Source organism: Oryctolagus cuniculus, chromosome 4 (genome assembly GCF_964237555.1).
Source record: "Oryctolagus cuniculus chromosome 4, mOryCun1.1, whole genome shotgun sequence".
NCBI lineage: Eukaryota > Metazoa > Chordata > Mammalia > Lagomorpha > Leporidae > Oryctolagus > Oryctolagus cuniculus.
Window position 1 is genome coordinate 130812443 of NC_091435.1, and position 26148 is coordinate 130838590.

Consider the following 26148-nt stretch of genomic DNA (forward strand, 5'->3'; position numbering starts at 1 on the left):
CCGAGGACACCACTGAGGCCTCACACATGAGAAGCAGGGGCCCGTCATCTGTTGCCTTCCAGAATGCATTAGCAGGGAGCTGGATCGGAAGCAGAGTAGCCCCGGGCTCTAATTGGCACTCTGATACAGGATGTGGGATTTATAAGTGGTGGCTTGGCCCGCTGTATCACAATGGCCTTCCCTGGTCATCTCTATAAAAACGTAAATACTGTTCATCTCAGAGCACCTTTAATATTTCGTACCATCACAGAAACTTGGGGCATTAATAAGTCTCTCCCCTAAGCTGTGAAATGCTAACATTTTTAAAGCATACCATATATGACCAATTCTCTGGTTATATCTTTACAGAGGAAGGGAATTAGGGGTCTGAGAATAACTAATATGCTTTGTTTACGTATCAGTATTTTAATAATTGAGAGATTTTCCATAATCATTTTGCCTTGAGAATCACACATTTTGGCAAACTGGACCTAAATTGTCTATGGAAAGAATCAGCCACTATGTTAGTTGCCATGACCAATAAAGAGGGCACGAGCTCTCTGCTATCCTGTTCTCCACCTTACCTTACCGGTCTAGCCCGGCAGCAAGTGAATTTGAGCCCTTCATCTACCAAGCCAATATGTCATAGTCAGATTTTAAAATGTGAATTATTTTACATTAACTACTTTGTTAGCTAAATAATATGAACTGTTCACCATCTTCTGTAGATCCTAAATTATCTCTGCCCTCAGTTTAAGAACATAATGAAAAACTTTTTCCAACCAAAGTAGTAAAACTTTACTTACCAGCTTGGAATTGGTGACTGGCTTATTTCTTAAAGCAGGGGGTCTATAAGCTGTTGCAACTTTAGGTTCCTCACTGGGTACTTCACTTGGAACTGCTTGGTAAGTTATTGCTTTTGCTGGAAATATTCCATCCAAAAATGGCTGCCATGAAACCTGCCATAACTCTCCATTTGAGGGCACATCATATTTGTGCAGGACAGAGCCAGTATAATGCCAAATCTTATACCCATTATTAACACGTAACCTGGGAGCACACGTGGCTGTTAAAATATGCTCACCATCTGGGCACCAAGCAAAATACGTAGAATCAGAAGCCACTGGTTTAGAAATGAGCTTGTAGTTCTTAACATCCCACACTTCCATTTGTCCTCTCAGATTTCCAAATCCAGCTAGTACTAATATATGTCCTTGAGGGCTATAGTAGGCTGCATTCCGAGGACCAGTTCCAAAGTCAAACACAGGATCACATTTCAAGTTGAAAATTGTTGCTTTAGCAGGCATGAAACCATACACAGCACAAAACTCAGTAGAACTAGAATTCCAAGCTACATCATAAATGGGGCCACCTTTCGCTAGAAAAAGAATATAAAATCCCAGTTAGCAATGAAGAATTACATTAATAGTGAGAACAAGATATGAACATAGAACATACATAAACATGTCAAACGAGCTTTAAAAAAACTTCTAAAAAATTTCAGTGGATGTTTTAAATTTTTGTACATGTTATACTATAAGGAATAATATATACTCATAAATTTAAGAATTCCTACTGAATCTTAATTTCTCTTAAACATCTAGGCAATGTGAGCTGAGAAGCTAATGTGGGCTTATTGAAATAGTTTATTACTATTAACAAACAAACTTTTTGGAAAGGGTAATATATGCACTTGGTAATAAAAACAAACTCTATAAAAAGACATGCCTGGGGCTGGAGCTGTGGCATAACAGGTTAAACTGCTGACTGCAATGCCTGCATCTTATATGGGTGCCAGTTCAAGTCCTGTCTGCTCCACTTCTGATCCAGTTCCCTGCTCATGTACCCAGAAAAGCAGCAGAGGATGGCCCAGATGCTTGGGCCCATGTACCCATGTGAACCACAGAAGCTCCTGGCTCCTGGCTTCAACCTGACCCAGCCCTGGCCATTTGGGGAGTGAACTAGTCGATGGAATATCTCTCTGTCTCTGACTGCAACTGCCTCTGCCTTTCAAATAAACAAAATAAATCTTAAAACAAACAAACAGGACATGCCCCCCCCCCCCCACAAGAAGATGCTCTACAAAAAGCAACCCTCTATTTCTTGCACATCCTTTCAGGATATTCTGGCTGAAATAAAGCATGCCGTAAACACACTCAACAATGACAAAGTCCTAGACTTTGTTATTTCACCTTAGCATCACATCCTGGGAGATTTTTCCTCGCTAGTGCGTTAAGATCTACTTCATTCATTTTTAGTTGCACTGCATTCTATTACAAACCTTGCTGCCTATTCACTGTGAATATACTCAAACAGATCTAAAGGAGTGAAACTGCTAGGTCAAAGGGCATATCCATGTATTTGATAATACACCATCTAAAATGCCTTTCAATAAATACCAATTTATACTCATATCTACAGTTTTTATGGTTCAGGTTCCCTCCATTCTCACCTACCCTAGGTAATTTATTTTTGTCTTTGCCAATTTATTAAGTGAAAACTTATACCTTGTTTTAATTTCTATTTCTTTAAGTATAAGCTAAGCATCTTCTAACATATTTCTAAGAAATTTCATTTTTTTCCCTGTGGCTTAATTTTTTTGTCCTATGCCTATTTTTCTCTTTAGTTACTGATTTTCTATTACTTAATATACTTGATATAATAAGAAACTTCACTTTTTTTATAGTCATTCCTTACCCATTTAAAAAATGTATTTTCAAGGCTGGTGCTGTGGCGCAGCTGGTTAACACCCTGGCCTGAAGCGCAGGCAACCCATATGGGCGCCGGTTCAAGACCCAGCTGCTCCACATCCGATCCAGCTCTCTGCTGTGGCCTGGGATAGCAGTAGAAGATGGGGCAAGTCCTTGGGCCCCTGCACCCACGTAGGAGACCCTAATGAAACTCCTGGCTCCTGGCTTCAGATCAGCACAGTTCGGGCCGTTGTGGCCAACTGGGGAGTGAACCAATGGATGGAAGACCTCTCTCTCTCTCTCTCTGCCTCTCTTCTCTCTGTGTAACTCTGACTCTCAAGTAAAAAATAAATCAATCTTTTAAAAATAAATAAATAAATATGTATTTTCCCCAATTTTTTTATTTGCTTTACTCAATTTATAGACTCTTTTCTTCCCTAATGTGAAATCTATAATTCTTTTTAAATGACGTCTGTTTTTATTTTTTAATTCTATTTTTTAATTTTTAAAATATTTATTTATTTATTTGAAAGGCAGAGTTACAGAGAGGCAGAGGCAGAGAGGGAGAGAGAAAGAGAGAGAGAGGTCTTTCATCTGTTGGTTCACTCCTCAGTTGGCTGCAACAGCCAAAGCTAAGCCAATCCGAAGCCAGGAGCCATGAACTTCTTCCAGGTCTCCCACATGGGTGCAGGGGCCAAAGGACTCGGGCCATCTTCTACTGCTTTCCCAGGCCATGGCAGAGAGCTGGATGGGAAGTGGATCAGCTGGGATTTGAAACGGTGCTCATATGGGATGCTGGCACTGCAGGCAGAGGCTTTACCTGCTACGCCACAGAGCCAGCTCCAGGCTAATTTTTAAGTTGATAACTCTATATGGCCCTTGAATGATATTATAAATATCCAAATAGCCCTTGGCAGAAAAAAAGGTTCCCCACTCCTATAAAGATTAGAAAACTGATTCTTCCAGTTCTCTACAGTCTTATGTATAATTTTTTGGCAAAATTAAATTTCTTTTGGTGAAGAAGTACAGATATTAACTTTTGTTCCAAATGGCTACCAGTTTTCCCTAAAGCATATATTAAGTGATCGATATTTTCTACATTGATTGGAATGCTGACTGCATTCATTATATCGATGTCCACAGAAGCGTGGATCTATTTCTGAACTCCGTTACGTCCCACTGGTTTTTCAGTCTATCCATGAGCCAGAACCAAACTGGCATAGTTACAATTGCCTTAGATTTTAATATTTGGTGGTGTCAGAACTCTAGAATATCCCTGGCCCTACTCTTTTACAAGTTTTCAAAACATTCTTTTTTAAAAAATATTTATTTATTTATTTGAAAGTCAGAGTTACACAGAGAGAGGAGAGGCAGAGAGAGAGAGAGAGGTCTTCCATCCGCTGGTTCACTCCCCAATTGGCCACAACGGCCGGAGCTGCGCCTATCTGAAGCCAGGAGCCAGGAGCTTCTTCTGGGTCTCCCACTTGGGCACAGGGGCCCAAGGACTCAGGCCATCCTCCACCGCTATCCCAGGCCACAGCAGAGAGCTGGATCGGAAGTGGAGCAGCTGGGACTAGAACCAGCGCCCATGTGGGATGCCAGCACTTCAGGCCGGGGCGTTAACCCACTGCACCACAGAGGGGCCTCTAAAACATTCTTACACATTTATTTCCCAATATCAGCTGTAGAATCAGTTTATCCAGTTGAAAAAAAAATTAGCTGGCCTTTAAATTAAATTTTATATAAATTAGGAAAAAAATGACATGCAAATTTTTACTATGTTATAATTGGTCCCTCTAAAGAGTTTTAAAGTTTTCTCCCCACAGGCCCCAAATATTTCTTATTTCTGTTGCTGTTTATGGAAATCTTCACTCCAATTGTTTTAAAGTAACCAAGCATATTTTTACTTCATATGCGTGAGCAGAGATGAGTCTTTTTTTCCCTTCAAACTCATACGCACTTTACTCCTTTTGCTCGGTTACACTGACTTGGTATTTCAGAATGTTAAATAGTGGAAAGAGAAGTCATTCTTGTTTTATCCGTGATTTCAATAAGAATACAGCTTGTAAGAAAGGTTATCCTACTCACACAAATAGTTCAAAAATGAAAAAAATTAAAGACTTGACCGTATTTTGAAACTATTATTTTAAAGTTAATTTATCTCAACACAAGAAGTGATAACTTCTCAGATGTTATTCATAATTCTCAACAGTCCATTCACCATGGGGTTGGTGCTGTGGCATAGCAAGCTGCTGCCTGCAGTGCAGGAATCCTATATGGGCACCAGTTCGAGTCCCAGCTGTTCCACTTCCGATCCAGGTCTGTGGGAAAACAGTAGAAGATGGCCCAAGTGTTTGGGCCCCAGCACCAGCATGGGAGACCCAGAGGAAGCTCCTGGCTCCTGGCTTTGGATCAGTGCAGATCCAGCTGTTGTGGCCATCTGGGGAGTGAACCAGTGGATGGAAGACCTCTCTCACACTCTGCCTCTGCCTCTCTGAAACTCTGCCTTTCAAATAAATAAAATAAATCCTAAAAAAAAAAAAATAGTTCAGGGGCTGGCACTGTGGCTCACTTGATTAATCCTCCACCTGTGGCACTGGCATCCAATATGGGCGCCGCCGGGTTCTAGTCCCGGTTGCTCCTCTTCCAGTCCAGCTCTCTGCTGTGGCCCAGGAGGGCAGTGGAGGATGGCCCAAGTGCTTGGGCCCTGCACCCACATGGGAGACCAGGGAGAAGCACCTGGCTCCTGGCTTTGAATCAGCGTAGCTCTGGCTGTGGCGGCCATTTGTGGGGTGAACCAATGGAAGGAAGACCTTTCTCTCTGTTTTTCTCTCTCACTGTCTATCTGTCAAAGAAAAAAAAATTAGTCCATTCACTAGACAAACTTGGAGTTACAAATCACTCTCAAGAGAACTACTAAAACGGTATTACCTCACTCAGGAAGTTCCCTACTAAAGAGCTAATAAAATTCAATTAGCCCAATTGGATTCTGTCAAAGTAGGGTTAAGTTTGAGTATGATTTTAAGTACCTTAACAGGAATTTTATCTTAGTACTTGATCCAAAATCCAAAATTTAGATTATATCACCTTTACGGCATGTTTTTTTTTTTTTTTTTTCTTTAACTCTCCTTGTTTTTATCAAAGGAAGACTGCTGGAATACTCACGCAGTTGCACTACGGCACTTTCTCCATTTGTTGCAATGTAATGCAGCGTCTGTTCCCCATAATAGGAGGCTCCTGTCTTGTCAACGTCTGTACTAGCTATTACCAAGACAGCAGTGGCTGTAACAGTGAACACTCTAGTTAGATTTCAAACCAATTAATAAGCAAGGACATTCTTTTCTAACACACATAAGAATACAAATCTACATTAACATTTGATAAACAAAATAAGGAATGAAATATATTTACCATACCTTTTTTATTCCATAGCATTGTAACCTTATCAGCCTTAAAGAAACTTTTATTGGCTAAAGCTGCATGAGGTCCACCGAAGTTGGGGTACTGATACAATCTAACAAATGAAGGTGCACCTTTGCTTCCTGGAACATAGACGGCCACCTAACACACACAGATACAAATAATTACTTAGTATTTTGAAGCATATAAACCAAGGTGGACATATTTTCGCAATTACAAAAAACCTGGAAAAGGTTTAAGCACATAATATTCCACATAAACAGATGAACAGCAATTACCTTGTATGGCTGAGGTCCAGGTGATAGCACAAAATCATTAATTTTTTGTAAATGTAATTTATTTGCAATTATGTCTAAAAAAGAGTAAATGACATTAGATTAATGACAAAATAATAAACAAGCTAAACTCTGAATGCATTATAAAATGTTACTATAACTATACACCAACACTGTATTCTTACATAGTAGTCAGAGTCAGTAGTAGGAAGAAGCCTACAGTACAGGCAAGACAGATCTAGGTTTGAATTCCTACTCAGTTACTTAATAGCAAGCTTGGGGAGGTAATGGAATTGTATTACCTAACTCCAGGTGATTGACTTTGAGAGCACTGTGCCCTGCACATGATAGGTATTCAATAGATGTCAGTGTTCTACTCTTCAACCTCTGAAATAAAGTAGTGTTAGAGCTCATTACACGGGAAAGCCTGGCATTGGCCTGCTCCTGTAGAATCTGAATATTTTAACTCAGTAACTAATGTGATAAACTCATACACAATAATAACCATCACAATAATAGTAATGGTTGATAGCTGAGTGTTTAAGCTAGGCAGCCAGAACCCATGCTATTAACAATACTGCTACCTTTGTTAATGGAATCAAGAATTATTACTTTTTCTTTGTTCAATTTTAGAGATCAATGGCTGTCTAACAGTAGCACAGCAGAATGCCAAACTAGTCACTCCTCTTCCTTTGGCGTGTTCACTTTTAATGTGTTTTGGCCCCGCCTTGTACTGAATGTCAAGTTTCCTTCTCCAAAATTGTGCTTAAAAACCCCACTACCTCCAGCCCCTTTGGGTTTTTCCTCTCCTGGAACCCTCCTCTATACCGCTCTGGCTGGAGGTCTTTGACTCAAATAAATGTTGTATTAAATCATAAAAAAATAAAGAAAGAAAAAGAAAAACTAAACAATGGGATGGGAGAAAATGAAGACTGTGTCTGTACTGAATAGATGCTGCTCAAAATCAGCCTTGTGTATCACTTTCAGCATATGTGATCAGCGTTCCCAATCCCTACTCTACTGTGACATACTCAAGTGCACAATCACTAATGGTATATTCTAAACACAAAAAGAACTGGGGCCAGTGTTGTGACACAGTGGTTAGCCTGCTGCCTGTGACACTAGTATCCCATATGTGTTCGAGTCCTGCCTGCTTGGCTTCCAATCTAGCTTTCTGCTAATGCCCCTAGGAAAGCTGAGGAAGATGGCCCGTGTCTGGGCCCCTGGCTTTGCTCTAGCCCAGCCTGAGCCATTGCAGCCAACTGGGGAGTGAACCAGTGGAGGAAGATCTCTCTCTCTCCCTCCTTCTCTGTAAACTCTGCTTTTCAACTAAGTACAAAAAGAACTGCAAATTTTAGAAGCTCACACTGTGGCACAGCAGGTTAAGCTGTCTCTGGCAACACTAACATCCCATAGGACAGTGTCAGTTCAAGCCCTGGCTACTCTGCTTCCAATCCAGCTTCCTGTTAATGTGCCTGGGAAGGCAACCGATGATGACCCAAGTACTTGGATAGCTGCCTCCCATGTGGGAGACATGAATGGATCTGTTGTGGGCATTTGGGGAGTGAACCAATGATGGAAAATCTCACACACTCTCTCTGACACTCTGCCTTTCAAACAAACAAATCCTTAGAATTGCAAATTTTTTCTTTATATTATTTTCAGTAGTCATTGGTGTTCCTATTGGTATTGCTAACCTACAAATATTATATGATAATGTGGAAAAAAGCAAATGAACACTTATGTGAACCTGATATTCAAAACTATCACCTCTGATAATCTAGAGAAATGGGATTCTTGGCACTGGTAAAAAGCAATACAGGTAAGACAGGTTAAGTAAGAAATGTTCTAGTCGTTAACTTAAACAGAATTATCAGTATGAACTCAGGATTATTACAGCTTTAAAAACAAAAACAAAGGGCACAGAAAAAATGATCTACATTGCAGTGAGAACTCCTAGAACCCAGATTATGGTCTCTAAATGCCATTTTCCATTATTGGAAGATTCTAGGTACACAGTAGGAAATATTCAAGATAATCTTAGAATAGCTTATCTTCCCATATCATTAACAAAGTCATTAAAGACAAACTGATCAAGGAAGAAACAGTTTGAGCATCAATAACAGTGACAACCAGAGGCCGATGCAGTAGTGTAGCTGGTAAAGCTGCCACCTGCAGTGCTGGCATCCCATATGGGCGTTGGTTCTGGCCCTGGCTGCTCCAGTTCTGATCCAGCTCTCTCCTAAGGCCTGAGAAAGCAGTGGAAGATGGCCCCGACGCTGGGCCCCTGCACCTGCGTTGGAGACCCAGAAGCTCCTGGCTCCTGGCTTCGGATTGGCACAGTTCCGGCCATTGTGGCCATCTGGGAGTGAACTAGTGGATGGAAGACCTCTCTCTCTCTTTCTATCTCTCTCTATCTCTGCCTCTGCCTCACTGTAACTCTGCCTTTCAAATAAGAAGTAACAACTATAGGGGCTGGCGCTATGGTGCAGTGGGTTAAAGCTCCAGCATGCAGTGCTTGCATCCCATATGGGCGCTGGTTTAAGTCCTAGCTGCTCCGCTTCCGATCCCACTCCCTGTTAAAGTGCCTGGGAAAGCAGTGGAAGATGGACTGAGTCCTTGGGCCCCTGCACCCACAGAAGAAGCTCCTGGCTCCTGGCTTCAGACTGGCTCAGCTCTGGCTGTTGCGGCCACTTGAGGAGTGAATCAGCAGATGGAAGACCTCTCTCTCTGTCTCTACCTCTCTCTGTAACTCTTTCAAATAAATAAAATAAATCTTAAAAAGAAATAACAACTATAGTGGATTAGAACACGTATTTTTAAATTTCATAGTTCACAAAAAGATGGGGGGAAAACGAACTGGTTACAATGGCAATTGCTAGAGAAAGAATACATCAAACTGATTAAGGGAAAGAATGTTCATCTTACCATCCCATCCCTGCTTCCGCCCCTATTAATTAACTTATTTGAAAGGCCAAGTGACTGAGAAGGCAGAGATTTCCATTTGCTGATTTACTCCCCAACTGGAGCTGGGCCAGTCTGAAGCCAGGAACCAAGAATTCCATCTAGGTCTCCTTCAGGGGTTCAAGTACTTGAATCACCATTTGCTGCTTCTCAGACAAACTGGAAGAAGCCGGACTGGAAGCAGCATGGCAGAGACTCAAACTGGTACTCTGATTTGGGATACAGGCATCCCAAGCAAAGGCTCAGCCTGTTGTGCCACAAGGCCTACCACTCATCCTGCCTTTTCCAAATAAACGTAGCACTAGTAGTAGATGAATTTTTCTTTACAACAGTACAGCTAATAAATCAGAAGAAAGAGGAGGAAATTAGAATATCAATAAATTGCAAACACTGATGAAATAAAGCTTATAGGCACTGAATATTAATGTAAAAATTGAAATTATAGGAAAATACACAGGACAAAAAACTTTGTTTCTTACATAAATTACAAGTGGGAAAAAAGAGATGGATAGATTAAAAGAAACTTTAATTAACTGCAATATGTGGCACTCTGGTTGGATATTTGGATCCTGAGTTTTACAGAAATTATAATATTTCTAATTCTTAAATATTTAATGGTCTGTGATGATGGTATTGTAGCTAAGTTTAAAAAATTAATGGTCCCGGGGCCGGCATTGTGGTGTAGTGGATAAAGCTACTGCCTGCAGTGCCAGCATCCCATATGGGTGCCAGTTTGAGTCCCAGCTGCTCTACTTCTGATCCAGCACCCTGCTAATGTGCTGGGAAAGCAGCTGAAGATGGCCAAAATCCTTGGGTCCTGCACCCACATGGGAAATGCAAGAACCTCCAGGCTCCTGGCTTTGGATCAGTCCAGCTCTGGCTGCTGCAGCCATTTGGGGAGTGAACCAGTTGCTGGAAGACCTCTCTCTCTTCCTCTGCCTTTCAAATAAATAAATAAATCTTAAAAAAAAATTAACAGTCCTAATCTTCAAAGACATTTACTAAAATATTTACCAATAAAATCACATGATGTGTGGGATTTGCTTTAGCTTAGAGAGTAGTTGGATAGATGTATAGCTCAGACAGAACTGATCATGAGTTGATTACTGGGCCTAGGTGTCTACTTTTCTATATAATAAAACATTTAAAAAATTGTGTCACAGATTTTTTTGACAGCAAAGTCAGAGAGAGGTATTCACCTGTCCTAATTTACTAGCAACTAGCAGAGACAATAAGAAGTTATTATAAAAGAAAACATTTTGTTAGAGAATTTCACTGGCTTACAGAGTTGAGCAAATGAATATAACAGCAAAATTATTGACTACTTAGGAGAACACTATGACACCATAAAAGGTAATGAAAACTGAAGGTATGTATACATTTACAATAAATAATACAATTATTTCATAAAGCTTTTCATACTGAAATTGTTGTTTTCAAAGAAGTGAACTTCATTGTTCACATTTCGGGCACTAATACTTTCATCTTCTGACCAGGACGGACACCTACATCAAAAAGAAAAAAGCATAAAAAAATTAGAAAGTGACATCACATTAACATGCTAAAGTCTGAGGCTGCTTCCTATCTAATGACAAATACTTAGGCAGTAAATATAAATATCAAGTCAGTTACTGAAGTTTTAGCCAGTGTATGTAATAGAAAATCACTATTCTTTTCATTTAAACACTAAACAAAAGAAACACCCAGCTTTTACTCTATTACATTCTATATACAAAATTTTTATAAGATACAGATTTTGATCTGCAAAGTTATTTTAAAAATCAATACCAGACAAACAAGTATTATACCACAATGATATTTAAATTAGTGTGTAAATAACTGGTATTTTAAAGTACTTTTATTTACCAATTTTGCATTTTTTTCTGGATGAAAGACTTCAAACATGTCCCAGTTTTCAAGTCATAAAGTTGAAGGTTGGGTGTCCCAGCTGTGCCATCTTTAGAAGCTGTAACGAAAATAAAGTTTTGCAATGATTACCTCCTAAATCATGTAAAAACATTACACTTTTACAAAGAAATTTTAACAATATTATGAAGAACAAGTAAAAGAACTGGCTTTATATCAACTTTCCTCTCCTATCTTAATTATGGAATTAACCGCCCATTCTCAAGTCATGACAATACGACCAAAAGTCCAGCATCTTTGAAATGACTACTGATTTTAAAAACACTTGAGAGATTTCTTTTTTATTAAGGTTGACATGGATTACTGTTAAATGGATTAAATCATGAAAGACTGTGTCAGTATCACCAAAATAAGAAAAAATATTTATGTAAAATCACTTATAATTCTCAACTTATTCTCAATTTCCATTTTATTTGCTTGGAAACAGAGGATTAAAGAGTCCAAGCCTCCTAAAAAACAAAACCAATAAAGTTTATAACACATTTTTATTCAATTATATTGACATTATTAGACTATGTTCTTAAAACAAGTCCCTATACCAGTTTCCAATATTTTATTACCAATCTATGAAGCATAGCTATATAAAATGTTCATATAACATATATACTCACTAGATAGATTTAAATGTATTAGAAAATGGTATATCATTTCTTCCCATTCTTTGTCATACCTATATATCTCTTAGATGCTATGTCTACTGCACTTCCATTCACTTATGATTAATTAAAATATCTTGATTCCGAAAATCATTATTGGGGCTGGCATTGTAGAATAACAGGTTAAGTTGCTGCTTGTGGTGCCAGCATCCCAAATAGGTGCTGGTTTGATTCTCAGCTGTTCTACTTCTGATGCAGCTCCCTATAATGTACTAGAGAAAGCAATGGAAGACTGCCCAAGTCCTTGGACCCCTGCACCCACATGGGAGACCCAGATGAAGCTCCTGGCTCCTGGCTTCAGCCTAGCCCAACCCTGGCCATTGCAGCCATTTGGGGAGCGACCCAGTGGATGGAAGATCTCTATCTCTCTGGCTCTCTGTAACTCTGACTTTGAAAAATAAATAATTTTTTAAAGTCATCATTAATTTTAGTCTTTAAGAGACCTTCTCCATCATACAGCTATTTACTTTCTAAATTTTCTGTTGTGTTTGTCTTTTCCTCTATTTCATAATTTGATTAATTTATCATATACAGTAGTCCCCTCTTATCTGTAGTTTCATTTTTTGTGGTTGCAATTATCTGTGGCTAACTGCAGTCTAAAGATATTAAGTGGAAGATTCCTGAAATAAGCAGTTCATACATTTCAAATTATTCACTGTTCTGAGTAACAGGATGAAATCTTGTACCAGCCCCTTCTGTTCTGGCCCAGTATGTAATTCATTCTTCTGTGTAGTGTACACACCCATATATGCTACCTACCTATTGGTCACTTAGTAGCTATCTTGAATATCAAATCTACTGTTGTAGTTCCACAGTGCTTGTAGTCAAGTAATTTATTTTATTTAATAATGGTCCCAAAGTGCCAGAGTTGTGATACTAGCAATTCAGATTTGCCATAAGGTACTTCTTTAAGTGAAAAGGGGAAAGTTCTCAACTTAATAAGGCAAGAAAAAAATCACATGCTGAGAATGTTAAGATCTACAGTAAGATCAAAACTTCTACCCCTGAAACTGTGAAGAAGGAGAAGGAAATTAATGAGATTGGCATCGTGGTGAAACAGACTAAGTTGCAGCTTATAATACCAGCATTTCACATTGGAGTACAGGTCCAGGTTGGTTGTTCTACTTCCAGTCCAGCTCCCAGCTAATGTGCTTAAAAAAGCAGTGGAAGATGGTCCAAGTACTTGGGACCCCTATCACATATGGGAGACCTGGATGGAATTTCAGGCTCCTGACTTTGGCCTGACCCAAATCCTGGCCATTGTGGCTATTTGGGAAGTGAACCAGCAGATAGAATATTTCTTTCTCTTTGTCTCTCTGTGTTTCAAATAAATAAATAAAAAAAAGAAAGAAATTCATGCTTGTTTTGCTATTGTACTTCAAAGTGCAAAAGTTATAGCCACAGCACATGAAGAGTACTTAGTTAAGATGGAAAAGACATTATATAGTCTGGTACTGTCTACAGCTTCAAGAATGTACCGAGGGTCTGGAACATATCCATTGTGGATAAAGGACTACTGTACTTTAAAATTACTTTCAGTGTGTTGTATTTGGAGAACACAATGTTCATTGTTGATAATAAATTTTCAAACACTATTTAGTACCATAAAAACTAATTACATTTTCTTTAAAATTTTATTTATTTGAGAGACAGAGTTATTACAGAGAGGAGAGACAGAAGGGTCTTCCATCCACTGGGTCACTCCCCAAATGCCGCAACAGCAGAAGCTGTGCTGATCCAAAGCCAGAAGCCAGAGCTTCTTCTGAGTCTCCCACGTGGATGGCTCAAGCACTGAGGCCATCTTCTACCGTTTTCCTAGGTCATAGGAGAGAGCTGGATCGGAAGAGAAACAGCTGGGACATGAACTGGCGCCCATATGTGATGCTGGTACTGCAGGCAGCTTCACCTACTATGCCACAGTGCCAGCCCCTAATTATATTTTCTTAAGGCTTTAAACCTCTTCTTTTTTCAATAAATTTAATTGTTCCTATCAGAATATTTTTAAAATGGGAAAATACTTACTAGTGTAAGGCTGCCACGTTGCCAGAACAGTGTTTTTTGGCGAGAATTCAAGGCAAACTGTCTTTGGGAGGTCGAAGGAGTGCAGCTGTCCCTTGTTAGTGACACTGATAATATTTACTCTGGTTTCAAAAGAAATTACTTTAGCAATGATATATTGTTTTATAATAGCCAGCACTAACCAAAACATTGATACTTTTTTTCAAATACACATCACTCTAAAGTATTCCATTTTCATAAAAGTCAACTTTCAGCTAGTTCCAGAAAATACTCTAACAACAACAAAAAGAGTACGTTTTGCCAAAAGGCCTTAAAAAGGCTAATGCTGGGAAATAATATAGAATTAGTAGAGCAGATACAAAGATATTTGATCTTCAGCTGCAAAGGAAACAAGGCCTTTAAGTGGACACAAAGCTAAGCTACAGAGAAGCTGAGGTAGATAAAACCAAAGGGAAGGCAGAGGTGCTAGACAGACAGGCAAAAGTACACTTTTGTGATTTGAATAAATGGAAATTGCAGCAGCTAGGGAAATCAGTAAGGAGACTTCTGTTGTCTGTTCAAATCTGAAAAGTACTATTCAAAAGACATGGCTATAAGAATGATTACAATTCAATAATGACAAAAATGACAATAACTGTACAACAAAAGCAGGTTCACTTTTTAAAATGCTTCCTAAGTACCATATGGTAGCCTAATCACTTTATGTACACGTATTCATTTAATCATTATCAGTCTTACAAGTATCATCGTCTCTACTTTTTTTTTACAGATGGTTAAATTTAGGCTTAGAAAACTCAAATGATTTGATAACTGGCCCAAGGTCACACTATCGATACTACAAGAGCCAATCTGTGAACTCACTGTGGTGTGACTGGCTTTGACATACTGTACTACACCCTTTGGTAAAGAAAATGATACCCCACTTACTCCAGGAATTGCTGGAGTTGTACCCAGGCTTGAGGAGGAGATAGGTGTTAAAATAAGTAGTATCTGGGCCGGCGCCGTGGCTCAATAGGCTAATCCTCCACCTTGCGGCGCCGGCACACCGGGTTCTAGTCCCGGTTGGGGCGCCGGATTCTGTCCCGGTTGCCCCTCTTCCAGGCCAGCTCTCTGCTATGGCCAGGGAGTGCAGTGGAGGATGGCCCAGGTGCTTGGGCCCTGCACCCCATGGGAGACCAGGAAAAAGCACCTGGATCCTGGCTCCTGCCATCAGATCAGCGCGGTGCGCCGGCTGCAGCGGCGGCCATTGGAGGGTGAACCAACGGCAAAGGAAGACCTTTCTCTCTGTGTCTCTCTCTCTCACTGTCCACTCTGCCTGTCAAAAAAAAAAAAAAAAAAATAAGTAGTATCTGAGGCCAGCGCCATGGCTCACTTGGTTAATCCTCCGCCTGTGGCGCCAGCATCCCATATGGGCGCCGGGTTCTAGTCCCGGTTGCTCCTCTTCCAGTCCAGCTCTCTGCTATGGCCCAGGAGGGCAGTGGAGGATGGCCCAAGTGCTTAGGCCCTTGCACCCACGTGAGAGACCAGCTCCTGGCTTTGGATCAGTGCAGTGCCGGCCATGGCGACCATTTGGGGAGTGAACTAGTGAAAGGAAGACCTTTCTCTCTGTCTCTCTCTCTCTCACTGTCTATAACTCTACTGTCAAAATCTTTCATAAAAAAATTATGAAAAAAAATAGCAACTGGCCAGAATAAAAGATTATCATAGATTTTTTTTAAACGCAGACCCATGATTCTTTACAACTTACTGTAATTTACATATTTAGAGTTACATGGGACTTTCTTGCTTTTTGTTATTGCTAATCTTTAATATTCTTAGTTTAATGAATCATGTTTACTTAATTTAAAAACCTTTAAGGAAAAATGGTTATAGTCCCTGACTTAATCACAAAATGAACAGACTACAATCTGACTCTCTTGTTCTGAGACAGTAGCATTGTGGCCACAGGACTTTCAGGAAATAAATGCTAGAATCTGCTATAGAAATTATTTATTAAAATTACGGATATGTTAAAAAGATTCAGGAATGGGCATTTGGCCTAGCAGTAAAGATGCTGGTTAGGATATTTGACATCCCACACTGGATGCCTGTTTGATTCCTGGCTCTGGCTCCTGACTCTAACTTCCTGCTAACGCAAACTCTGGGAAGCAGCAATGCAGATGATAACTCTAGTTGGATTTCTGCCACCCACACAGGAGTCCTGGATCAAATTTCTTTTTTTCTTTTCAATATTTATTTATTTATTTGTTTGACAGGTAAAGTTATAGACAGTGAGAGAGAGAGACAGAGAGAAAGGTTTTCCTTCCATTGGTTCACTCCCCAAATGGCTGCCATGGCCGGAGCTACGCTGATCCAAAGCCACGAGCCAGGTGCTTCCTCCTGGTCTCCCGTGTGGGTGCAGGGCCCAAGCACTTGGGCCATCCTCCACTGCCCTCCTGGGCCACAGCAGAGAGCTGGATTGGAAGAGGAGCAACCGGGACTAGAACCCAGCGCCCATATGGGATGCTGGCGCCGCAGGCGGAGCATTAACCAAGTGAGCCACAGCGCCGGCCCCTCCTGGATTAAATTTCTACCTCCACTGTTTTTTGGTATTTGAGGAATAAAATGGTGGATGGGGGCTCTAGTGCATATAGTAGTGTGCTCCCTTTCTCAAATAACTAAATTATTTTTTTAAAAGATTCTAAGTTGAACCTAACAGAAGACTAAGTGGTATATGAAGAAGTATACAAAATCATTAATAATAATTACCACTTGTTCAACAATCTCTAAACTATTAGAAAAGGGACACCTCAAAAAAAAAGATGGTAATAAATCAAGTAGTAAATTTCTATTGTTTCATTACTCAAAAATTTTAAAATAGGGATTAAAAATTTAAGTACTCATAATAGATTACACCAAAATGAGAAAACCTGAGAATATATCCTATCGTTGAGGCTGACATTAACCCTATCAGTTAACATTGCGGCTAAGACTCAATATGATTACATTATTGATCATTTGAGAATAGCAGCTTAATAGTTGGAGTTAATAACATTAAAAAAGTAAAGATGTTAATCCTTACATTAATCTTTATCATTATAAAAGCTAATTCTTACAGTCATTAAAGATGAATCAAGTAATTCAATGCATTCTTTTTAGTAGTTAATTTTTTATTTAATATTTATTAATTTATCTGAAAGACAGTTACAGAGAGAGGGAAAGACTGAGAGAGAATCTTCCATCCACTTGTTCACTCCACAAATGACCACAATGGCTAGGGCTGGGCCAGGCCAAAGCCAGGACGCAGGAGCTTCATCTAGGCACATGGGTGCAGGGGCCCAAATACTTTAGTCACCTTTTGCAGCTTTCCCAGGTGCATTAACAGGGAGCTGGATTGGAAGTGGAGCAGCCCCATATGGGATGCCAGTGTCTCAGGAGGCAGCTTAACCTACTATGCTGCAGTGCTGGCCCCTTTGTATTTAATGTTTAAAAATCATGAGTTTAATCCAATCTTAGCTGAAGTTGAAAGATTTCAGAGTACATTTCCACGGTAAAGACCAGTTTTTTTAAAAACGATTTATTTATTTATTTGAAAGGCAGCGTTAGAGAGAGGCAGAGAGATCCTCCAGTTCATTCCTCAAATGGCCTCAACGGCCAGTGCTGGGCCAATCTGAAGCCTAGAGCCATTGGTCTCCAATGTGGGTGGAGGTGCCCAAGCACTTGAGCGATCTTCTACTGCTTTCCCAGGCCACAGCAGAGAGCTGGATGGGAAGTAGAGCAGCCAGGTCTCGAACAGACACCCATATGGGAAGGTAGCACTGTAGGTGGTGGCTTTACCTGCCATTCCACATCACCAGCCCCTGTAAGGACCAACTTTAAAACGTGCTTTTCAAACTAATTCGTGCATTTTTTTCTCTTTGAAAGAACCCAACAGTATTGCATATGGTAAAAAATAACAACTTTAAATCAAGTAACAAATATTTGGGCATTTTTCTGGTCTGTGAAATGAAATGTTGTAGTGACTCCTGGGAAATTGAAAAGGACTGGCTTTCTTAAAATATTAGCATTTAATCAAAATAATTATTTTTCTGTTAAGACCAATTTTATAATCTGGTTATTTTATGTTACATGGATTCCACTAAACATTCTTTTGAGTAACTTATACTTTTCTGTACGATAAGACTAATAGTAATGCTAAAAATGCTAAAAGTAATAGTAACAGCAGACAGTTGTCACTAATCTAACAGCAAAGATTAAAATACCTAAATAAGCAAAAAGAATTGTTAATGCAGAATTTAAGTCACCCTAACCAAGAACCCCTCAACATCAGCATTAAATTAAATTAGCCCTGTTTCTCAAGTGTTAATTTTTAGTTATAAGTAACTAGAAAAGAAAGGCATGGCACATATACAGAAAGGACTTTGAATATTTTCATATTTTTCTTGACAAGCTTTACATTGGAGATAATATCTCACTACATCATGACATTAAAAGATGTACTTTATTGATGATATCCAAATACATGTTATTCAAATAATGCTAGTTATTTGTATAATCATGAGACTCATAAAATATAATGGTACATAAAGGAACACTAACTTTTCTCCATTGCACCAGGCAAACAAGGTCCCATCCTTACTAAAAGTGTAGACTTTGCAATTCTTTCCAGATTCCCTGAAAATGACAAAAAAAAGTTTAAATTAATATGCATTAATAATTTTCAAACATTTTAATTACAAAGTCTAAAATCTCATAGTTTAGTGACTAAGAACTTTTACAAATTTTAGGAAATAACTCAAGATGCCTTAGTCTGCCAAAATACTTTATCTCTGTTTTTTAAAAGATTTATTTTGTTTATTTGAAAGAGAGAGAGGTCTTCCATCTGCTGGTTTACTCCCTAAATGGCTGCAACAGCCGGAACTGAGCCGATCCGAAGCCAGGGATTTCTTCCAGGTCTCCCACATGGGTGCAGGGACCCAAATACTTGGGCCAACCTCCACTGCTTTCCCAGGCACATTAGCAGGGAGCTAGACTGAAAGAGGAGCAGCAGGGACTCAAACCAGCGCTCATATGGGATGCCGGAGTTGCAGGCCGGGGCTTTAACCCACTTGCACCATAGCACCAGCCCCTATTTTATCTCTTAAAATATAATGCCAACAACTACTGTAAAGTAGACTGGAAATGTGATATTACAGCAACAGTTCAATCTCAAGAAACAGAGCCTTTGGAGTAACTAGTTTGTGTGGAGGACCAAAGCTGGAACTGCCTGTGAAAGTTATCAGCTGTCAGCCTTGATCTTTACAAGGCTGAGTGACCTCACCAAGCAGACTTTGTGCAGGATACCCAGACCACTTGCGTAACAAAACAAAGATGGTCAGAGTATCATTAAATGACCAAAAAATGTTCTTGGATTTGAAGGAGAAAGACCTTCCATCAATCTCTCACATGAAGAGACAAAAAAAAAAAATTTAACAGCAATAAGATCTTCGCATTAAATAAATGCTGATACGAGATTCTGTACAAAAACAGATCTGTGAAAATCAGGCTACTTGGCAATATTCTGTAAGTAACTGAAACTAAGTACTGTATCTCTCGACTGAAGATGGGCACTACTGAATGTATTTCCCAGTGATAACAAAGATCTAAACAGAAATGTGTATGTGTGTACATGCACACAGCCACAAGGTAGTCTCAGTATTAACTGAGAACTTTATGACTAATGAATGATTTGAATTGCTAAATAATAGCAAAGCACTGAGAACTGACTAATACATCCTTTTTAAACTGAACACCACCTCAGCATTAATTTATCTGATGACATTTGTGCTTCTGCGATCTTGGAACATTAACTTATACTGTTTGCAGTTAATTAAACATTTTATAAAATCGCTCCTCCTCAGGTAAACAGCTATGACCAAGATGTCTCTCGTCCTATATTTATGCAATTCACTTCCAAAATTAAGGCAGAATTTTACAACTATGCTTACTAAATTTCTCCCAGATTTTGACCTATTATTCTAGCCTACTGACATCTACTTAAACTAATTTTTCTCTTTAAGTCTTTCCTTACAGATTTATGTAATGTATAAATTATAAAACATTTCTATCATCTAAATTATCTACAAGAATGATGAATGAGTTCAGAACATCTTGTAGTTCACCAACAATCCTTCCCTTAAACTAAAACCAACTTATTAATCAGTTAACTTCACTGTTCTTTACCAACAACAAGTTCGTCATCATCACCCCGAGCTAAGACTTCCTTATTTCTCACTTGGCTAAAATCATGTTTACAGTTCTATTTACTCTACTGTGTCTGGAAATTCTATGCAGAAAGGAAATAAGATAAATTTGAGTTTGTTCTTAGCGAGCTCATTTTTGGGCCCAATAATCACACCCTTATCTCAATGATTATAAACTGTCCCCTTAATTCATTCTAGAACAATGTCTAGAATTGATGTCAAGCTCACTAGACTACAGAATTCAGAAGTCAATTCTTTCCTTAATCTTGTCAGTTGGGAGACTTTGCTTATTTCCCTTGGGCATAATTTTTTAAATGAAAAATTTCAGATATATACAAAAATACAGAAAAAGTATGATAATCTACCTAGGCACATAACACCAAACTTAAATATTAAAATTTTTTTTCTCTACCCCTTTTACTTGAAAGCAAAATTCAGATGTCATATGACTTTACTCAATGTTTCAGTATGCATCTCTAATTGAAGATATTCTAAAAAAAGTTATCATCATTCACTTCATCTCATAAAATTAACTCTATTGCCATATAATACCCAGTACTTGGACTGAGTAGCCATTTTTAAATCTTTTTTTATTTTTTTAAAGATTTATTTATTTGAAAGGCAGAGTTATAGAGAGAAGGAGAGACAGACAGAGAAATCTTCCACCTGCTGGTTCATTCCCCAAATGGCTGTAATGACCAGGGCTGTGCCAAGGCAAAGCTGGGAGCCTGGTACTCCAACTGGGTTTCCCACACTGATGACAGGGGCCCAAGGACTTGGGCCATTGTCTGCTGCTTTCCCAGGTGCATTAACAGGGAGCTGGATCAGAAGTGGAGCTGCTCGAACTCAATTCAGCTTCCATATAGCATGTCGGGATCACAGGCTGCAGCTCAACTTTCTATACAACAGCGGCCATGGATAACCATGTATTGTCAAAGCTCCCCAGGCAATTCTAATGTGCAGCCAAATTATAGAACTACCCAGCCTGGCCGGCGCCACGGCTCACTAGGCTGATCCTCCACCTTGCGGTGCTGACACACCGGGTTCTGGTCCCGGTTGCCCCTCTTCCAGGCCAGCTCTCTGCTGTGGCCAGGCAGTGCAGTGGAGGATGGCCCAGGTGCTTGGGCCCTGCACCCCATGGGAGACCAGGGTAAGCACCTGGCTCCTGCCATCGGATCAGCGCGTTGTGCCGGCCGCGGCAGCCTTTGGAGGGTGAACCAATGGCAGAAAGAGGACCTTTCTCTCTGTCTCTCTCTCTCACTGTCCACTCTGCCTGTCAAAAGGAAAAAAAAAAAAGAGCTACCTAGCCTAACCCTTCCTGCTGCCAAGCCTCAACAATTCAATGAAAAGACCTGACCACTTCATCACCTAAAACCACCAGTCATCTCAGATTCTAGGGGAATGATGGCCACACATCAATATGCCCACTGCAGGAGCAGGAACACGAGTTCTGGCACTAAGATTCAATCCCATTACCCAGAGTAAAACACTCTGATTGCACGTACATTTCTTCTCCTTCTCTCCAGGATAGATTGTTTTGACACACAATGGTTTCATAGAGTCTCTCTGGAGACATTCTATACTCAAGACCAAGCAACCCCACCATGTTCTGTGGACTGGTGGTCAGATCACTACACCACTCACTACCCTTGTATTTGCTTTCACACCTTATGTCCCACTTCCTTCCCACACCCACTCCTGCTGTTTTGGAACTGTACTCAACAAAGTGCAGCACATATTTTTTGCCATAGACTGTTTCCTATAGTAGTGCTTCTGAAACAATTATGTGCATATAACCTTCTTCACTTCCAATTCCAGCTTCTTGCTAATATGCACCTTGGGAGGCAGCAGATCTTGCCTCTTGTACTTGGATCCCTGCTACCTAAGTGTGAGAGACTTGGATTGAGTTCCTGGCTCCTGGCTTTGGCTCAGCCCAGACTTGGTTTTGTAGGTATCTGGTGAATGAACCAGCAGATAGAAGATCTCTCTGTGTCTGTCCTTCAAATAAAATTAAAAATTACATATATGTATATATAAAACTCATCTGTGGATCTAGTTAAAGTATAGATTTGGATTCGGGAAGTTGGGTAGGGCCTGAGATGTTGCACATCTATATTTGCTCATGGGTGATGCCAATATAGCTGATCCCAAGTCTATGCACCCCATAGGAAGGTTCTAGAGAATGGGCCAAATAAAAACTGGCCCTTAGATTTGTGTGTTATCAACCCAACTCTAATGTTCCTCATCAACAGTTCATTTAATGGCTTCAGCATCTTTTGATAATCACTGACCTAGATCAGGGTTTCCTAAAAGTAGAGTCCCCAAACTTGGCAGCATCAGCATCACTGGAAATCTGCTAAAAATGCAAATTAGCTGGCTCCACTCCTAGTCCAGTGAATTAGAAAATGTGGGGAGCTGCAATTTATGTTTTAACAAACTTTTCAGTTGATTCTGATGCATGCTAAGGTTTGAGTAGCACTGGCCTAGATCCATGATTTCTTTAGGGTTACAAATGGTGACTATCTAATACCATCATTCCTTTTGTATTTTACTGGAATTCTTCAATAAAAAACCTTCCTTCATCAACTATTTGGTCACTCTGAAAAAGTATGTTACAGGAAAGGCAAGATAGATGCTTGATCACTTTCCTTTATCAATTTTTAAAGTGATGACTAAGGACCCCTTAACCACCACTGCAGACCAGTAAGGTTTAGAGGGAGGATTTTTTTATTTGGGGAGTGTTTATTTACTTGACATATTTTATTATTTTAAGATTTTTTTTTTTTATTTGAAAGTCAGAGTTACACAGGAAGAGAGAGAGAAGGAGAAGTCAGGAGAGGGAGAAGAATGGGGGGAGAAAGAAAGATATCTTCCAACTACTGACTCACTCCCCAGATGGTCACAAGTGAGGCCTGGACCATGCCAAAGCCAGGAGCTTCTCCCACGTCTCCCATGTTGGTGGCAGGGACCAAAACACCTGAGCCATCTTCTGCTGCTTTTCCTAGGCCATCAGCATGGAGTTAGATCGGAAGTGGAGTAGCTAGGATATGGACCAGTGCTTGTTATGGATGCAGGTGTCGCAGTGGCAGCTTAGTCCACTATGCCACAACGCCGACCCTGACGTGTTTTATCCCTTGAGTTATAATTCATTTTTTTTTCTTTTTTTTCTGAGTTATAAATCTTTTTTTTTCTTTTATTTAGTAAATATAAATTTCCAAAGTACAGTTTATGGATTACAATGGCTTCCCCCCCACCTTAATTGTCCAATCTTAGGTTGGTGTGAACCCTTTCATGAAGACTCCTTTATCTCCATCACAAAACCCCATTAATCTTTTACAGCTTCCTTGCTTTCTGGCACTACATGTCCCTAGCCCAAGTCGTACATTTTCTGTCCTAGAGAGAAACTGACCACTTCTCCAGGAATCAGTTCCTTTTAATAAGGAACGGTATTTAGAGATCACAATGTGAGGAAGGGGTATTCACTGCTACTGAGTTATCACTGCTTCCAAACCATTTTAATGAACAAAACTAGGAAATAAAAATGTTTTTATCAAACAAAATCGGGGGCTGGTGCTGTGACATCACGGGTAAAGCTGCTGCCTGTGTGCCAACATCCCATATGGGTGCCAGTTCGAGTCCCGGCTGCTCCACTTCCAATCCAGCTCTCTGCTATGGCCTGGGAAAGCAGTAGAAGATGGCCCAAGTCCTTGGGCCCCTGCACCCACATGGGAGACCCAGAAGAAGCTCCTGGCTCCTGGCTTCGGATCTGTACAGCTCTGGCCATTATGGCCATTTGGTGAGTGAACCAGTGGATGGAAGACTTTTTTCTCTGCTCTCCCTCTGTCTGTAACTCTACCTTTCAAATAAATAAATAAAATCTTTAAAAAACAAAACAAACAAAAAAGAAACAAAATCAGGGACTGGTATTGTGGCATAGAGGGTAAAGCTGCTGCCTATTACACCAGCATATCATATGGGTGCCGATTCAAGTCCTTTACTAGTTTCTGGTCTGTGCTTTTTGGGAAAAATATAAAACATGTTTCCTATTTCCTTCTTTTTCTGTATCTTTTTATCCCCTGATTTCATAAACACTAGCAGCAGTAGTTTGACTAAACATTTGCAAGCTTTTTTCATTCTCAAAGGTAAAATTCTTCCAAAGGATTCACCTCAACTAAAGTCTACACTTTTCCTTAGTATGATTCTCCTCCAGGATGACCACCTTTCCAACTGGGTGAGGATATTACTCTCAAACCTGAAATTCATTTTCCTTGACAGAGAATATGTATTCTTTCCATATTTGATTAATATCATATAGTATGTCCCGAAAAACTGTTTAGCTATTCTTCTTTTGTGTTGTTCAAAATATATCCAACAACAACAAAAAATTTTTAATATACTATATGTTCCCTATAAAATCACTCAACAAAACAAACCATACCTTGGAAACACTGTGCTTTCTGTAAAATGTGGTGGCCCAGTTACCATGTACAGTCCTTCTGATCCTCGAACTATAAAAATACAATGAAAAGGACCACCATTACTTTACTGGTAAAAACAATTATCAAAAACACTCTAAGAAAAACAAAAAGCTTTTAGGAAAAATATTAATGTAATCATCAAACGTTTTACTGAATTACAGGATCCTGTTTGTTACTCTATTACATAAACCAAGTAACTGCTGAGAAATAAGATGTTAACTTTTGTAAGTAAAAATTTGAAACGTTCACTGTCATCAGCAGAATAAATGCTGTTATGGTGTAGTAAATAGGACAGAACTGAAGGGCAGACTTGGATTCCTGAGTGTGGAACGTTGGATGCATCACCTCCTTAGAATCTATGTCCTAATGTGTAAAATAGAAACATTAGAACACAAGATAGTTGAGTTAGATAAAACATCATGCAATCTATTTAACATTCTTAGATATATAAGGTATTAAGAATATATTTACAATTTCTCAAACTAAGAGAACAAGTGAAATAAAACATTCATTTTCTAGTAAGCTTTCAATAAAAAATTGAGAACAAAGTTCAAGGTTAAATAAGCCAATAAAGCATCTATAGAGCCAGATTATGCTTTTAAAATGGGCGAATTAGATGTATTTAAAACAGGCCAAACAATCAATTGATTAATTTAACAAATGTTTGCTGGAGGACCGGCGCCGTGGCTCACTAGGCTAATCCTCCGCCTGCGGCGCTGCACTCCAGGTTCTAGTCCCGGTTGCTTCTCTTCCAGTCCAGCTCTCTGCTGTGGCCTGGGAGTGCAGTGGAGGATGGCCCAGGTCCTTGGGCCCTGCACCTGCATGGGAGACCAGGAGAAGCACCTGGCTCCTGGCTTCGGATCAGCGCAGCGCGTCGGCCACAACATTCCAGCCACAGCAGCCACTTAGGGGGTGAACCAACGGAAAAAGGAAGACCTTTCTCTCTGTCTCTCTCTCTCACTGTCTAACTCTGCCTGTCAAACAAACAAACAAACAACAAACAAAAATGTTTACTGGAAAAACACCTACCTCCAGGTCCAGTGTTAAGCAAGGGAGCGATAATGAGGAGGAAAATCAGTATTGACCCTGATCTCAGTGAACTGAACAGACAGTAGTGAATTACCCAAACACGTGTAACTACTACAAAGGAAAAATGTAAGGTGCTATAGAGTGAATAATAACCTCCCAAAATAGGTTAGGGAAAGTGTCCTTGAATGATGTGTATGCTGAGATCTAAACAATGAACAGCAGTTAATAAGCAAAGAGAATCATAACAATTACAAAAACTCCATAGCAAGGAAAATGACAAAGTGTCAGAGGAATGGAAAGAAGGCCCATGGGGCTGGAAAAGAACAGGGCTCAGACCAGAGGGATCAATTGGGCCTAAGTTAAACAATGTTGCTCTGCATTCTAAGAATGGCAGGAAAACTCAAGAATTTTATGCAGATTGCTAAAAACAGATTTGTATTTTGAAAAGGTCAACCTGGTACTGTGGAAAGAATAAACTGTGAGGATTAAGA

The 26148-nt window shown here is 39.7% G+C and overlaps 1 protein-coding gene across 4 annotated transcripts in view; it reads right to left on the reverse strand.

Moving 5' to 3' along the window:
• EIF2A (eukaryotic translation initiation factor 2A) overlaps positions 1 to 26148 on the reverse strand; it is a 49006-nt gene that overhangs the window by 12754 nt on the left and 10104 nt on the right. The window contains exons 2-10 of one of the 4 annotated variants that reach the window (XM_002716262.5): positions 24589 to 24658; positions 18508 to 18582; positions 13933 to 14051; positions 11195 to 11294; positions 10751 to 10833; positions 6368 to 6441; positions 6086 to 6230; positions 5835 to 5951; positions 786 to 1357 (exon numbers count right to left, since the gene is read on the reverse strand). In XM_002716262.5, coding sequence (XP_002716308.1) covers positions 786 to 1357; positions 5835 to 5951; positions 6086 to 6230; positions 6368 to 6441; positions 10751 to 10833; positions 11195 to 11294; positions 13933 to 14051; positions 18508 to 18582; positions 24589 to 24658 — 1355 coding nt within the window. The remainder of the gene's footprint in view (positions 1 to 785; positions 1358 to 5834; positions 5952 to 6085; positions 6231 to 6367; positions 6442 to 10750; positions 10834 to 11194; positions 11295 to 13932; positions 14052 to 18507; positions 18583 to 24588; positions 24659 to 26148) is intronic. The other 3 variants (XM_070072663.1, XM_070072664.1, XM_017346840.3) reach the window with 3 other exon arrangements.